The sequence below is a fragment of the Sciurus vulgaris genome (genome assembly GCF_902686455.1).
Source record: "Sciurus vulgaris genome assembly, chromosome: 10".
In the NCBI taxonomy this organism is placed as follows: domain Eukaryota; kingdom Metazoa; phylum Chordata; class Mammalia; order Rodentia; family Sciuridae; genus Sciurus; species Sciurus vulgaris.
In genome coordinates, this window is record NC_136470.1 from 129,155,755 (window position 1) to 129,172,925 (window position 17,171).

Sequence of the window (17,171 nt, forward strand, 5' to 3'; positions counted from 1 at the left end):
TTTACTTTTTACTTTCCAATATGCCTTTTATTTCTTTTTCTTCCCTGATTGTTTTCAGTCACACTTCAAGTACTGTGTTGAACTGGTGTGTCAAGAGTGAGCATCCAGGGCTGGGGTGGTAGCTCAGTGGTAATGCGCCCACCTAGCATGTGTGAGGCACTGGGTTTGATCCTCAGTATCACATAAAATAAATTAAAAAGAGGCATTGTGTATGCCTACAACTAAAAAAATATTAAGAAAAAAAGAGTAAACATCCTTGCCTTGTTCCTGATCTGTGTGTTACTGTTGTGTTGGTGTGTCTGTCAGGGAATGAGAATTCAGGGCTTGGTGATGTCAATCCTTAGAGAAACAAGAATAAAGACATTTATTTTCCAGTGTAGTCTTATTAACATGGTAGTTTTTTTTTTTTTTTTTTTTGGTGGGGGGGTACCAGGGATGGAACCCTGGGGCACTCAACCACTGAGCCACATCCCCTGCCCTTTTTTGTATTTTATTTAGAGATAGATTCTCACTGAGTTGCTTGGGACCTCTCTAAGTTGCTGAAGCTGGCTTGGAACTCGAAATCCTCCTGCATCAGCCTCCCAAGACCCTGGGATTACAGGTGTGCACCACCATGCCCAGCTAACACGATAGATTTTTATTTCATAGTAATGCCAAACTACTCTAATGTAACTTTATGTAGAAAATTTGTAAGTTTTATTTTCATTTTCTTCTTTATAAGTGTGGAACACAGTTATAATAGAGTGATCCAGTTATGAATGTGAAACTGAAAGAAATGCAAAAGAAACTGCAATAAAACAGTTAACTCGTTTAGCAAAAGTGCAACATTTTTTGCAAGTATAGAACCAGCCATATTAGATAATATTTTTATGTGATTACTGCAGTTTTTTGTTAAATTTATCTTCATTTACTAATGTGCTTTTTCTACATTTCTCAGATTTAGACGCTGAGAGACTTATTTTAACTGCTTTTATAACCTGTAATGGGGATACAAATCTCTCCTTTAGTTTGAATGAGCAGGTTCAGCATTCAAATGGAGACTCTTTGGGTAAAGAAAAGGGTGCTATTAATTATTAAGTTTATACAACAATTGTAAACTGGGACTGTCTCATGCAAATCAGTGCCACAGAATTATCCTGGAGTGAAATGTGTGAAATGATCATATGTTCAGCAGGGACTGAGTCCTTCATGCTTGTAGTCGACATTTCATGGTTATATTCATAAAATTTGTGACTTACACTGTAGGTAGACCTATAGCTCAGAACTCCCTTTGGGAAGATGGCCCTCTATAGTCTGTCCCGACTTACTTTCTAGTCATTTCTCACTGTACTCATCTCCTTGTCCCTTCCTGAAATATCTTTTTTTCACCCAGGCCAAGACCAGTCATTAACCTCACAAGTGTGCTTTTCCACTTCCATATCATTTTTTATGTTCTTACCCTGTTTGGAATGTCCCTGTCACATCCTCTGCTTGTTGGCATTTTATTTATTCATCTAACAAACATTTGCTGAGTGCCTGGTAGGTACTCCACTAGTAATTCTAAAACAAATAAGCCACAGTCTCATCTTAAGGATCTCATAGTCTGTTGAGTGTGACAGACAAAACAATGTATGCATTTAAACTGGTAAGTGCTATAAAAGAGAGACCAGAGAAGGGGCATTTATTTTGGTCTATGACTTCAGAAAAGACTTGTCAGAAGAGGTGATGCTGGAATTAAGCCTTTAGCACGTGCGGACAATGTGGGGCCTATAGAGTGTTTAGGAGAGGGAACATGAGCCAGCTTTAGTGTACCAGCAATTAGGAAATCTGTTCCTCTACTACTATTCATGAAATGAATGCCTCCATCCTATGAATTAATGCTTTGAACTTCTTTTTTAAATGTGTTCTTTTTAGATACACATAACAGTGGAGTGTATTTTGACATATTATATATACATGGAGTATGACTTATTCTAATTAGGATCCCATTCTTGATGTAGAGTTACACTGGTCCTGTATTCTTATATGCACGTAGGAAAGTTGTGTCCGATTCATTCTACTGTCTTTCCTATTCCCTTCCCCTTTCCTCTTCCCTTCATTCCCCTTTGTCTAATCCAATGAATTTTTATTCTCCCTCCCCCCCATTATGCATTAGCATTCACATATCAGAGAGAACATTTGGCCTTTGGTTTTTTGGGATTGACTTATTTCACTTAGCATGATAGTCTCCAGTTCTATGGCAAATTCTTATGTATGAATGCTTTGAAGTCCTAATGAGCACATTCTACATAGCTGTCTTAAATTGTAAAGTTATGTTGTTCCTACTAAACTAAAAAGTACTTGAGTGTGGGGAGTATATCTTCATTTTCTACTCTTTACTCACTGCCTTGTTATAGCAGTACTTAAGGAATGTGTGCCAATTGAAATGGAAAAGTGGCCCACTGTGGTTAAGAAGAAACAAGTGCCTAACAATGTGAGATAAGGAAAAGCTATGGGAAATGTCCTAACTGATGCTGTAGCTGCTCATGCAAGATAATGTCAGCTCACATTTATTTAGTATGTTGTGTGGGCTCGGCACTGTGCCAAGCTTTTTTCACTTCATTAAGGCTCATCACAACCCTTGTTATTCTTGTTAACTTTATTTACATTTCATATATGGATAATGTAAGGTCTAGAGGAACTAAAGTTTACAGAATTAGTAAGTGGTAGAATCAAGACTTGAACTTGATTTCTCTGACTCCAGAGGCCAACCTGAAGTTGGCTGTCCTGCTTTTATGAAGGATACTACTACTCCATTTCAGCAGAGATAAGAACCACATTTGGACATGACTCAATAATGTTTATGTTTTTAAGGAAAAAAAAAAGTGAAGGTAGAATCTGTAAATAATGTGGTAATATTTATTACCACAGCAGCAAACATTTATTGAGCCCTTATGTGCCAGAAACAGATCTAAGATCCTTATTTTCATTTATTACCTCATTTCATCCCTACAGCAATTCTGAGGCATACTCTTTTATTTCCATTTTACAAAGAAAGAAACTGAGGCATAGAGACAAGGTCACATAGAGCTGATAAGTAACAGAACTGGAATTCTAGCTCCAGTACCAATGTTTAGGTTTGTTTTTGTGTTTGTTTGTAACACTGGGAATTGAACCCAAGGCCTTGTACATGCTAAGTAAGCCCTCCGCCACAGAGCTGCATCCCCAACCCTAAAGCCAGTCTTAACCACTTGCTAAATTGCCTCACCATGCTTTAGTACTACAGAATAGTAGTCCTTAGCTTTTATTGTGTGGTAACATCTGTAACCATCTGTGAGCATGCATTATTATAGGGTTTTTTTCAAAGGTCTTCCTAGTATATCTACATGTTTCAGTTCTGCCTTTAACACAGAATTGAGTGATTAGACAAGAAAGGACAAGGCATGTACACAGCATGCTGCCTTCCCACCTGATCCTAGGGTAGGACCCCTCAGATCCTGCATGCTTCCTCTCAGTGCTGTGCTTTGAACCCAAGTCGTGATGTTCATGGTTCCACCTGCTCCTCAACTCTACTTGCTGCTAGGTCCCTGATTCCTTCCCATTCGGAGGAGGAAGAAGATTTGGAATCCAGGTATGACCTGCTGAGGTGGCTGTAATATCAATTACAGCCAGTACCTCATTTAACAAAGATTTATTGAGTGCTTAATAAGTACCAAGCACTAGGAATATAGTGACTGGCCCATCATAGGTCAGGCTGTGCCATGATGTAGAGGTTTAAGGGCTTCATTCTCAATCTTGTCCACCAGTTGAAAAGGAAAAAAAAAATGTTTCTAAAACTGTAAGTCCCCCAAAGAAGATGGGCATATTTTATCTTTCATTGACTTTTTTTGCTCTAAAGACCTAAACAGAGGAGAATCTAACAACATTCACTGAACTACTTTATCTTATTTAGGAAGACAAATAGAATTCAGTACCTGGGATCAACCCTGGGGTACTATACCATTGGACTACAGCCCATCCTGTTTTCATTTTTTTACCTCAAGTTTGTGATCCTCCTGCCTGTCTCCCCAGTTGTTGGGATTACAGGCATGCGCCACTGCACTCAACTGGTAGTCTTCTTGCTAGCACAAAGATTATGAGCATGCTCATAATCACAACCAGCCTCAGTAACTTAGCAAGACTCCAAACAACTTATCGAGACCTTGTCTCTAAATAAAATTTTAAAAGTGCTGGGGATGTTGTTCAGTGGTTAAGCACCCCTTGGTTCAGTCCCTGGTACCAATTAAAAAAAAAAGTCAACATTATGGTGGCATTGATTCTGTTTTTATTTTCCATTTTCTCTCCCTTTCTCTTTTCATTCTTTTAAATAGGAAAAAAAAAAAAAAAAAAAAAAAAAAAAACACCATCTGTGCAAACAGAACTTGGCCTACACCAAATGCTCAAGAAATAGTAGCTACAGTGACTTTAGCAGCTGCTGTAGTATTCTTTAAAATAGAACTTTAATCCTATAGCAAGCTAAAATTTTCTTTGCAAATAAATTCACTGAAAGTAGATGTCTTTGAATATCACATATAGTCCCAGAAAGATGAAAATCCTGTACTTAGATTCATAAAGCTCTCTGCTGTAATCATTTTCTATATAATTATTTTGAAGACAGCTGCAGATGCCAAATAGTGAGAAGGTTCTAGCTGAATTTGGCAGGTGGTAGGGTGGAATGTGGTCCAGAAGGATGGAGAAAGAAGCAAGACTCAGAGAAAGCAACCCCTTAGGAGTTTTACTCCTGCTGTTGAAGGAACGCTGGAGTCCATGATCTATCCAAAGGGAAACCTACTACTTTCCTTTATCATCCAACTTGATAAGACTGAGTGGTAAAGTGCCACAGTCGTAAGGTCAGCTGGGCCCATTTTCCTTTACTTTTCCTTTTCTCGTCTTCCCACTAAAATATCATCTCCTTTTCTTCAGTGCTGTGATAACCAGCTCTTTCAAAAGCAGCATGTCTCCCCCTCCAGCTTCTTTTCCAAGCTGCCTTGACCTCACCCTTGTAGGCCTCACATCTGGAAAAACTAAGGAGGGAAAAGAAGGTTATTTATAAACTTCAAGTATTAATCCTTTTCCTTCTCAAACTTCCTTTCCAACTTCTTCAAAGATAAAGAGGACCATTTCTTTCCCAGAAGTAGAAGTGTTTCTTTCGTAGGGATGTGTCCCATATCATGCAGTTTCAGAGAGTTCATCTGAAGGCCCACGTATTTTGATTAGCGTGCTCTGAGGAGGGTCCCCAGTGGATTCAGGCAAGGAGTAGTGGAGATTCGCAAATGAGAATGCAGGAAGGAGGTCCTTAAAGATCTATCTGTGCATGCATCCGTAGGCCTCGACATTTACAGTTGAAAGTGCTTTTCCCTAAATGTGTTGCATTTCTGTTTGGTCTAATTATTGGGATTACTAATATTAAAATAGATGAACACCCCTTGGATTCTGACAGCTAGATTCAAAGTCTTGCTCCGTCATCCACTGTTGCTTAATCTCTGTGAGCCTGTTTCTGTATGTGTTCTCTGTGAGGATTAAATGAATTAGTGTGTATAGTATGTATAGCAGAGTACCAGACACATTGTGGACTTCCCATAAATGACTAGATCCATTCTTCTATTCCCTTTATAGTTAGTTGACTATAGAAGAGCTGAGAAATAATCCAAGAAATTTTGGAAGGTTAATAATGTGCTTGAAATATGGGTACATACTTTATATGTAGTGAGTTATTTGGTTTTATTGGATAATTATCAGATTGATTTAATAGTTTATGTAATATAAATGGCATATTATTGCTGTTTCTAATGAGTTAAGAACTATTTCAGGTGCTTTGCATTTGAGGGTATACTTGGAAGTGAATCTTCTTTTAAGAAGCATAAAATGTAAGCACAAGGCCCTGGGTTCAATCCCCAGCACCAAAAAAAAAGAAGCATAAAATGTCAGAGCTGGAGCTCATGTAGTCTAGGGGTTCCCAAACTGGCAGGTTGCAGAACCACCTGGGGACAGTGTTTAACCTAAATTCTCAGGTCTTGCCCTTAGGGATACTGACTAAATAGATTGGGTTGAATTGTGACAAATAGCATTTGGGTAAATCTGATGCAACCTTTGACTATCCCTTTTATTCTATTTATAGATCAGGAACTAAGGCAAGCACACAGTATTAGAAGAACTGGGTGTTAATTAATTCACCAGGTTAATTAACAATTACGTCTTTGTTGGATATTCATTCACAAATTAATTCAACAATTTTTGGTGTGCAGGAACTATTATGTGAGAGTGAAATCCCTCCCAATTGTACCTAACCCCAAACTTGTAATGGAGAGATAAGATAAATCTACAAAGTGATGTTGTAGAAAAGTACTTGCAACGAGTTAGAAGCAGAAATCCATTCTGCCCTCTGTCAGTTGTATTTCCCTGCGCATTTGAGTCAATCTCTCTGAGCTTTAGTTTTGTCATTCGGAGCAATAGAGGTAATTCTGGCTTTCCCCACCTCAAAGGGGAGATAAGAAATATGCAATAGCTCTTGAAAGATCATAAATAATTAAATAAAAGGTATATGAAAGGTAGTTATGTGTTCAACATTTTAATTAACGTGCCAGGCTCTGGAGTTTACATGGTGCTTGCCCCTAAAGAATGGTAAAGGAGAAGGGTTGGGGCTGTGGCTCAGTGGTAGAACACTTGCCTAGCATGTATGAGGCACTGGGTTCAAGCCTTAGCACCGCATAAAAATAAACAAAATAAAGGTATTGTGTCCACTAAATGTGTGTGTGTGTGTGTGTGTGTGTGTGTGTGTGTGTGTGTGTGTAAAAAGACTGTAAAGGAGACAAACACACATGTTAATATAAAGTAAAAAATCAGTTTTAGAAATAACAAACAGTTACTTTGGAAGCTTGACTGAGGGAGGACCTGGAGGGAATCAGAAATGCTCTGGAGAGAAAGTGGCATTTGATGAGTCTTGTAGGGAAAGAAGCTTCCCTGGCAAAGAAGAGAAGAAGAGTAACATGCAGAAGTGCGGAGTGGTGTCCTTGAAGGACAGGACGTTCATTACGTGTGGACCATTGGAGTTAGGGAGCTGAGGCTGAAAAAGACTGGGCTGGATTCTGAGGGTCTCTGTGCCAGGAATTTTAAATGTCACCACATTTTGAACATGGGTAGATTGAGTAGATAGAAATTTTACGCAGATAATTATGACTTTATTCTGGAAGGACTGGAAGAATGACTAGAAGTTGTCATTATTGCTTCCTTTTGTCAGCTACTTTTATAATTTAGTGAACTAATGATACCATTCTTTGATGTGAATCCTAATGATATCAACCTTTAAAATTCAAGGAATTTAGCTTGTTTTTACAGCTCTACATAATTCTGTATATATGAAGTTTTTTGCCTCCATTAAAGTAGTTCCTAAGGATAAGTCTCCAGAAATGGTATTAATAGATCAAAAAGATATGATCATTATAATAACCTCAGTATTTTTTTTCTTTTCAGATGGATGTTTATCTTATGATGCACAGTCAATATAAAAATACATAGTTTCATCACCTGAGTATCATTTGATACTATCGTTTTTAAAGATACATTAACTCAGTAGTTGGCTGTAATTTTCATAATATTCTTTTTGTTTTTGTTTGTTTTGAGATGGAATCTCACTGTAATACCCAGGCTAGCCTTGAACTCCTGGGCTCAAGTAATCCTCCTGCTTCAGCCTCCTGTGTGTACTAGTATGAACTCCTATCTAAATTTTAGTTTAATTTTAATTTATTGAAATTTTAATTATCTTTTCCTTTTCATTTTACAATTTTTATATTCCTCAAAACTGTCAAATAATTTTTAAATAAGGAAATATTTTAAAAGCATGATTATCACATTTATAAATGCATAAACTTTGTAATATTTCTCAGTCTAAATTTATTGGTTTTTATGTTTGCCTCTCACATGAATACTGAGTTTTCAAGCCAGTTATTCACCTTAGTGATATCCACTGTAATACTTTGATATACAAGAACTAATATCATGCTTTTTAAAAGTCATTCAATATTGTTCACCTTTATGTAGAAATTGATTATACTTAATCTTTAAAATTTTGTAATGTTAAATTAAAACATACTTTTTACTAAGTTTTAAAAATTAAAATTATCATATAGAATCGCTTTTGGAAAACTGTATTTACCTATAAGCTTACAGTGTCTAGCTTTCTTCAAGGATACTCTTCTGTAGTTATAAAAAGCAGTTACTGTATTCTTACAGGAATAAGTTATTAAGGTCTCTATCAGTATAAATATATTTGTAGATTTATTCTAGCCCTCACAATCTGGATGAATGTTTTTTCTTTTTCAAGGCGACCCAATAAAGCTGTCATTAATTACATTTAAGAGAGAAATGTATTTCTTCTCTTTCTCATATATTTTGAGCTGATATTCTGATTCTAAACAGTCCCTACTTCTGTCAGAATTTTGCAGGGGAGCCAAGTGAGGGAAGCATGCTTTGAAAAGCACCACATGGCATTGTCACTGTTGCAGAATCTGGATTACTAGCTTGTGATGTGCCTAAAAGCTCTGCTTAGTTAGCTCATTTAGTAGACTGGAGAGCTCTGCCACTTGTCTGTGGCAGCCATTTTGTATCATTGGCAGGAGGCATGTGTGTTGTCAGGCCTGGGTCAATTAATTTTATTCAAAGCTGGATTTGGTTTTTTAAATACATTTAGTTAAATTTGAGCAAGAGTTATTTTTAAACACTAGTATTTCTGTCTTAAAAGTAACGAAAGCATGTAGTAAAGAAAACTCAAAGGGAATATAAAGCGAGAAAGTCTGCCTTTTTTCTATACCCTTAGTCCTGCCTTCCATGAACATTTTTAACAATATCTTGGGTAAACTTCCAGAAATTTCCTATGCATATTAAACCATACACTGAATTGGTTCTTTAAAAAGATAGCAGTGGGAATTTTTGTGTATACAACTATAAAATGTTCTATGAACTACTTTTTGATTTAATGTTTTTTATGTAACTTTTTAGGCCAGCACATGTTCTTTTTTAAAAACAATATTTGGAATGTTCCAATTTTTTTTGCTACCTTTAACAGTACTCCATTGAAAATTATTGTTTGTACATGCATTTTTTTAATTCCTATTGGCTACCTTCTTAGGGGTAGAATTGCTGGGTCAAAAAAGTACTGTCAAATCCCCACCCCCCCCCATTTGTAATTCCAATTTAGACACTACGATTTATTGTACCTGATTCCCAGATGTGGAAGGAGTATAAAGGAGAATGAAATTAGGTTTGATTAAAACTCCCAGATGCCCTATATGTGTGTAAATCACAAAAGATATTTATTTAATATTCATTATTAATACTGGACACTCCCATTTGGCTTACACACATTCTTTCTTATAATAGAACCAAAGTGAAAGTAAGTTGATCTTGTCAGCAAAAAGGAATCACTGCAGACCTGAGGGAGGAAATGTTGTTCTTTAGGAATTGGCTTAGAATTGGTTGCAAAAATCAAATTAAATACTTTGTGTCATAATGATTTTATATTTGCAAACTTTAAGAAGCTATTTAAATAGAAGCATTTATTCCCTTTTGGATTCAATTAGGGCATATATATTCCTTGTATCCCTTGCAGGTTAGACCTTTAAAATTTTTCTTTGTCTCTACCTCTACCTCCATAGCAGCAGCGTCCTCTGCAGACCTGGTCCTGGTTCAGGGACTGTGCCATCCAACGCTCACATCGTTGTCATGATTAGAATGCCTTTTGGTTAGCTGGGTTTTTTTTTTCAAAGTGCTGGACTATCTCAACCAAATGAAATAAAAGAGATTGCCTGTGGATCATGTTTTGTCTTCCTTTATTGCTGGGTAATTCAATATTTAATATCTAGTTGCTCTGGTAATTTTACTAAACACCTATGTAATACATTCTACAGATTTCAATGGGACAGATGTTACAAGATTTTGGAAAATTTCTCGGAATGTTCCTTCTTGTTTTGTTTTCTTTCACAATTGGACTGACACAGCTCTATGATAAAGGCTATACTCCAAAAGAACAGAAAGACTGTGTGGGCATCTTCTGTGAACAGCAAAGCAATGATACCTTCCATTCGTGAGTGATTTTTTAGAATTTTTAGTAAATGTATTTCTCTGTAAATGAATTAGAGGCTACAGAAATGGAGCTTAAGTTTTTCCTAAGAAATTCCTTTTTATAAACTTTAACAAATACTCATTTTTCATGAATCATTTGCAGTTATTTTACATAGAGAATCTGAACTAGTAGGTCCAAGTTGCTACACTTGTCTTCTGTAGGACACTCTTCCTGAACACAGCAACTCTTGACATTTTGTATACTCAGCATTTGGGGGCAGTTCTTTTGTCCATCATATATGCAAGATGTTCAGCAGCTCTGCTCTCTTAAGAATTCAATGTCGATAGCAACTCTCAGTTATTGTTACAACCAAATATTCTCTCAGTTTTTAAATACTTTCGTTAGAATTGAGAATCATTATAACTTATGAACAAGATTTTTTTCAACTCTAATGAATCATAAGGAGTGAAACAACCAGTCATGAGGTAGACAGAATGCCTTGCCTTTTTTTTTTTTTTTTTTTTTGGTGCTGGGAATTGAACCCAGATGCGTAACTGATTCACATGCCCAGCCCTCTTTTTAATATTTTATTTAGAGATAGAGTCTCACTGAGTTCCTTAGGGCCTTGCTAAATTTCTGAGGCTGGCTTTGAATTCATGCTCATCCTTTCTCAGCCTCCCAAGCCACTGGGATTACAGTTGTGTGCTACTGTGCCTGGCCCTTGCCTCATTCTTAAATAAAATAATGAAGAAAGGGTGTGGAATTGCACATCTGTGTGTTCCTGTAATGTAACAACAATTTGTTACTTTGGGTGTCCTCTTATTTAAAGAATAAGATTAATGAATATGTGTTCATGAAAAAACTACCCTAATGGAGTTTACATTCTAGTGAGGTGATACAGGCACTAAAAAGATAAAATATATAGTATGTTACATAATGATAAGGGTTAAAAAGACAAGTACAACTTGGGTGAAGTATTATGCATGTGAGAGAGATTTGATAGGGCACTACAGAGTACCCCAGAAGAGTTGATAATCAAGTAAAGAGCTAATGTTGGTAGAAGATGCCGTGAAGTTCTTTGGAGAAGAGCATTCACAGACAGAGGTAACCGCACAGGCAAAGGCCCAGAAACGGAAGCATGTGACAGTTCCATCGTCCAGTGCAGGTGGAATGTGGTGAATTGGGGGAGTTGCTGGTGATGAGACCTAAAAGTAATAGGGACCATGTAGGACCTTGTTGGCCCTTATAAGGATTTGAGAGTGAGTGCCATTTGAAGTTTTTAGCAGAAGGGTAACAAAATCTGACTAGATATCAAATAGGCTTCTGGGTTGAAACTAGACAGACTGCAAAAGATTAAACAGTTAGGAATTATTTATCTTCTTTTAAGTCCATGTCCTTGTTTAATAAGACACACCTGGGGCTAGGATTGTAGCTCAGTGGTAGAGCACTTGCCTGGCATGTGTGTGAGGCACTGGGTTCGATCCTCAGCACCACATAAAAATAAATAAAATAAAGCTATTATGTCTATCTACAACTAAAAATAAAAATAAATTAAAAAATAAGATGTACTATGGGAAATCAACCTCATTTATTTCTATAAAGTATTATGCAAGGATTATTAATGTATATTTGTGTAATTTCAATATATATATTCATTTTCCCAATTTATTTAATTTCCTTTTAACAGAAATGTAATTATCGTTACAGGTTCATTGGCACTTGCTTTGCTTTGTTCTGGTATATTTTCTCCTTAGCACATGTGGCAATTTTTGTCACAAGATTTAGCTATGGAGAAGAATTGCAGTCCTTTGTTGGAGCCGTTATCGTTGGTACATACAATGTGGTAGTTGTGATTGTGCTTACGAAGCTGCTGGTAGCAATGCTTCATAAAAGCTTTCAGTTGATAGCAGTAAGTGTTCTTTCTTTTAAAACTTTATATTTTTTCAGATCATACTAAATGTGTGTAATAAAGTAACCAAAGATTATAAGAATTCAGAAATAGTATTTAAAATTAAATATAGATTTTAAAAGTAATGTATAAAAATAGCAAGCCTTGGACCAATTTTTATCTACATGGTGTGGAAACATTTTGACGGTTTTAAAGAACATCTTCCCTTACCTCTTCTGCCGTGGAGGGGTGTGTGTGTGTGTGTGTGTGTGTGTGTGTGTGTGTGTGTGTGTGTGTATGTACTCATCTATATTGCTTCTCATTTGTCTGCTATAGAATCATGAAGACAAAGAATGGAAGTTTGCTCGAGCAAAGTTGTGGCTTAGCTACTTTGATGACAAATGTACATTACCCCCACCTTTCAACATCATTCCTTCTCCAAAGACTATTTGCTATCTGATTAGTAGCCTCAGTAAGTGGATTTGTTCTCATACATCAAAAGGCAAGGTCAAACGGCAAAACAGTTTAAAGGTAAGAAAGTAAAATTTGATTTGCAGCAAAGAAGTTTTAGCAATCCCTAATATTGGATGTTTCTTAAAACATAAATCTGTGAGTTCCTTAAGGGCCTATGACTAGTTTGTTTTATCCTCCGTTGTATCCCTGATACACAGCATAGTATCTAATATGAAGTAAGAACTTGGTAAATATTTCAGAGTGAGAGATAGAAGCAAGATTTCCTTAGTTTTCAAATTTCCTCAGCATGTGAAGTCTCATCTCATAGTTTGTAAATACAGAAAATAATTTAGAACACCTATTCTTTCATTGTGGATTTAAAAAATGACTACTAGAGGCAGCTCCTGTATTGACTGTATTGCATATTCATGCTTTAAGAAACAACTGAAATTGGCAATTGCTAAAAATTCTTTGTTGCTATTTGGTTCTTCTTGAAAGTTATTCAGTATATTAATAATTCAGTACATGTTTCTTATAAACCAGGATTTGGCTGAATTTTCCAGTAAAAGGCTAGAGAGTAAATATTTCACATTTTGCAAGCCAAAATGGAAGATATTATATATTATTAAATGATTTTATTATATAAAATGATATTATTATAAGATATTATATAAATAGTAGTATGACAAGAGAAAAATATTGCCACCAATCTTTATTGATGAAATTAAAAATATAATAATAATTGAATAATAATCTTTATAATAAATGAATACTAACATAAAAGAATGTGATTCCCTTTGGTAGGGATAAAATTGTACTGAAAGTTCAAGATTAGAAAGTTGCCTATCATAAAATTAATTGCAAATGTTCATCTGTGTAAACCATTCTTAGGTCACATACTATAAAAAACAGAAATGAGGCCACATTTGGCCTGAGAGTCATAGTTCACTAATCCTTGCTATAAATTGAGAATTCCTAATGCCATTTTTTAAAATCAAGGTAAGCATAGTGAAGAGTGAATAAAACAAATATGCAGATCTTTAATTGTTTTAAACAAGTGTTAAACATTATTTTGTATCACTTCATGTCAAACAGTTATGTAAAAAAGCATTGAAAGATCTGTGAATCTTCTTTACAAATCCACCTCATTTAAACATTGTTTCTGGAGCTGGGGTCCAGTTCAGTTGTAGAGTGCTGGCCTAGCCTCTACAAGGCTCTGGGTTCCATCCCCATCACTGTAAATAGTTATATGTATTTTTTTCCCCTGCATAGTATTGGTTACCATATTATTGTGTGTTTTGAAGGAATGGAGAAATTTGAAACAAAAGAGGGATGAAAACTACCAAAAAGTGATGTGCTGCTTAGTGCATCGTTACTTGACTTCCATGAGACAGAAGATGCAAAGTACAGATCAGGCAACTGTGGAAAATCTCAATGAACTACGCCAAGATCTGTCAAAATTTCGAAATGAAATAAGAGATTTGCTTGGCTTTCGGACTTCTAAATATGCTATGTTTTATCCAAGAAATTAGCCATTTTCTAAATCTTGTAGAGAATAATTTTCAATAACAAATCTGAAAGACTGTATTTACATAACTTGCAATTAAATTAATAAGATATATATTGAAATAAACAATTGTGTAAAAGCCATCCTTTAAAATATTTATAGCATAAATATATGTTATGTAATATATGTATACAGAATTAGTTTTTTAAAATCTGTCAGTGGCTTTTTGCAGGAGCAAAACAGATTAAGTAGATAGATTTTTGTTAGCATGCTATTTGATTTTCTTATTTGGACAGTGCTTTTAAAATGTTACTTTTTATGAGCAAGAAGAGTAGTTATAAATAGACACATTGCCCAGAAAGTTTTGTAAAAGTGAAGATCAGCTAATGTGGGCTTATCTCCTACCGTAAGATACACTTGAAATATAGACATTATGATTTTTAAAACCTCTGTTTTAGTTCACAAATATAGTTCAGTATTTATTGTTTAGGAATAGAGTTTTATCTAAAAATAATAGTCTATTTTTTTTATTTTGCTATCTTAAGCAACAAAGAAAAAAACCCTAATGAATATTTGAATCTATTTATGACTGTCAATTTAAATTCACTTCAGTTTTTGTTTTTGTAATATATTTACTTTTACATGGTTATAATCATTTTTTAATTTTGTTTTTTTCACTTAATATTATATACATATATATTTCCATGTATTGTGTAGTCTATTTAGATTTTTATAGAATTATGTCATTTTTGAAAACAGTAAACATTTTTATTTTTTAGCCATAGGGCATTTGTTTATGTTTATAAGTTCACACAGTTATTTCTTGAATTATTTGGGTGCTTTTAATTTTCCTTTACCAAGATAGTGCTATGATTTTTTTCAAGTCAGAGTGAATAGTCATGAAATAGAAGATACATCTTTATCTTGTATAGTCATAGCTTTTCGGTTTTGTAAAACAATGGAAGACCCGTTAATGAAAGGATTTGTTTTATATTTGAATTAAGGTTCTTGAGCTTATCTCCCAAAGTATTTTCCACAGATTTAACATAGCTTCTATTCAAGTGATTTCATGCTTATTTGTGGATTATTCTTGCTGCTTAAGATAAAAAGCTTTGTTTTTTTAATTCAAGAATAAAATGTGTATTTAAATTTTTTTCTGTGTTCACATGAGGAATGTAGATAGAATTTTTTCATAGGATGTAGCTTATATATTCTTGCAGCATTTCCAGTTAAGAAGGTATTAGGTATATAATTCTCTCCTTCACTGAATGTCAGATGGTCTTAAGGCCACAGGGTGCAGGTAGCCCTGGGTCTATAAGCACCACCGATCCAGGGATCATTGTCTAAATATGTTAGTGTTATGTTTCTCTTACTTTTTAATTTTTATTTTTTAATTTCAAAATTTTAAGTGTTCCCTCTTTGGGGCAAATTCTTATAAAAATGTTTATTGTAAAGTTATATTTTGTCTACAATGGGATTATGCACTTCCCAAGTGGGATTTTACATCAGAATTTTTAGTCATTCTAAAAACACCTTATTATTAAATTAAAATATTTATAGAGTGCCTACTGCATGCATGAGTTACTTATGAGGTGTATTTTGAATGAGTATAGAAAAAAGGTGAATAAAACTTGACTTTAAAGCATAAAATGAGAGTCTATTATATTATCATATACTTTTTAAAATTCAGATATAATTCACATACCATAAGATTTATTTTTTATAATGTAAAATTCAGTGGTGTTAGCTTTTAAAAATCATTGTAACAAAGGACTAATATGTAAAACATCAACCTTAGACCCTCTTTGTACCCTTTCCCATCTCTTATGGCAGTCACATCTGATTCTGTTAGCTGTTTCCTCTTATATTTATAAATACCATATTTTGAAACAATATGTCCCCACAAGGACCTGTATGTGAATGTTCATAAAAGCTTTCTTCATGATCCCAAACTGAAAACAACTAAATGTTTCTCAGCTATGAATGGATTAAAAAATTGTATATCCATACAATGGAAATCTACTTGGCAGTGAAAAGGAATTGTATCAGTCAGAGTTCAGTCAGAGAAGCAAAGCTTCTAGGATCTTGGCAGGCGTGTGTGTATAGTGATTTGTTTATAAAAATTTGATGTTACAGTTGTTGGATTTGAGAAGCAGTCTCTGTGAGGCTGTTTTTTGCATGTAATGCTGGCGCTGGAAGTTTGTGGGGTAGGCAGGCAGGAAGGATAGACAGATAGATGAAAAGGAGGGAGCAACGACAAGCAGGAACCCTTGAAGGTGGTTTGAGACCTATGGCACTTCTCTTGTCTCTAACCCGATGAATTGGTATCCTACGAGAGAACTGCTTTGCCCCCAGCCTTAGGAAGTGTGTTGCTAAAACACAGTTGGTTCGGGAGTCAGAGGTGAAGTAGGATCCAAGGAAAGACGGAACATCTATAAGCCTGGCTACTGCCCTCGTCAGCGAGGTGAGCTCATGGGTAAGTTGCCACGTGTGAGGTACAGAAGCATCTGCATAAAAAACAGAAAAGGTGCTGCTTTATCTCTGCTCTCCAGATGTCACACTAAGGTGTCTCTTGTGACCCATCCTAACTAGAAGCATATCAGGAAGGAAGTGAATTCTGGGAAACATAATTAGGCCTAGCTAGGTTAATACATTATAATGCCACCACAGGAACAAACTACAGATATATGCAATAACATACATGAATTTTAAAAAGTGAGTGAAGGAAGCCATTCACAAAGGTTATATACTGGGCAATTCCATAACAGTACTGGAAAAGATAAACTATAGGAATTGAAATTGGATTATTGGCTGACAATGTCTGGTGGAAAGAAGATTTGCATGCACAACTCATCAATAAATCTGATGAGAAAATATAAAACATAATGCTATAATATATTAAAGAGATAAGAAAATACAGTGGAATCTTTTAATTCATTACTACTCCAAAAGAAAGCAATATGCAAGCCAGTACCCATCACTAGCAACACCGTGGTGTAAACCAGTAATAAATGCTTGCATGAAGTACATTTTAAAAATTATTTTTGTTATGTAGGGTCTCTGATTTTTCACAAAAAAAATGAATTTTTTTCTAAATCTCTATCAAAAAAAGAAATATATCTCCTGTCAGTATTCTATTGTATTCAATCTACAGACACACTTTGGGAAGAATTGACATTTTAACAATGTTGTTCTCTAGTCCATCAACATGATGCATCTGTCCATTTATTTAGGCCTTCCTTAGTTACTCTCAGCAATGTTTTATAGAT

The 17,171-nt window shown here is 35.1% G+C and overlaps 1 protein-coding gene across 13 annotated transcripts in view; it reads left to right on the forward strand.

Annotated features, from left to right (window-relative positions):
- TRPC1 (transient receptor potential cation channel subfamily C member 1) overlaps positions 1 to 15,055 on the forward strand; it is a 90,036-nt gene extending 74,981 nt beyond the window's left edge. For all 13 annotated transcript variants that reach the window (XM_079101079.1, XM_079101076.1, XM_079101071.1 and 10 more), the window contains 4 exons: positions 9,900 to 10,075; positions 11,762 to 11,963; positions 12,279 to 12,473; positions 13,700 to 15,055. In XM_079101079.1, the coding sequence (XP_078957205.1) occupies positions 9,900 to 10,075; positions 11,762 to 11,963; positions 12,279 to 12,473; positions 13,700 to 13,927 (801 nt within the window). In that variant the 3' untranslated portion in view covers positions 13,928 to 15,055. The remainder of the gene's footprint in view (positions 1 to 9,899; positions 10,076 to 11,761; positions 11,964 to 12,278; positions 12,474 to 13,699) is intronic.
- The last annotated feature ends 2,116 nt before the right edge of the window (positions 15,056 to 17,171 follow it).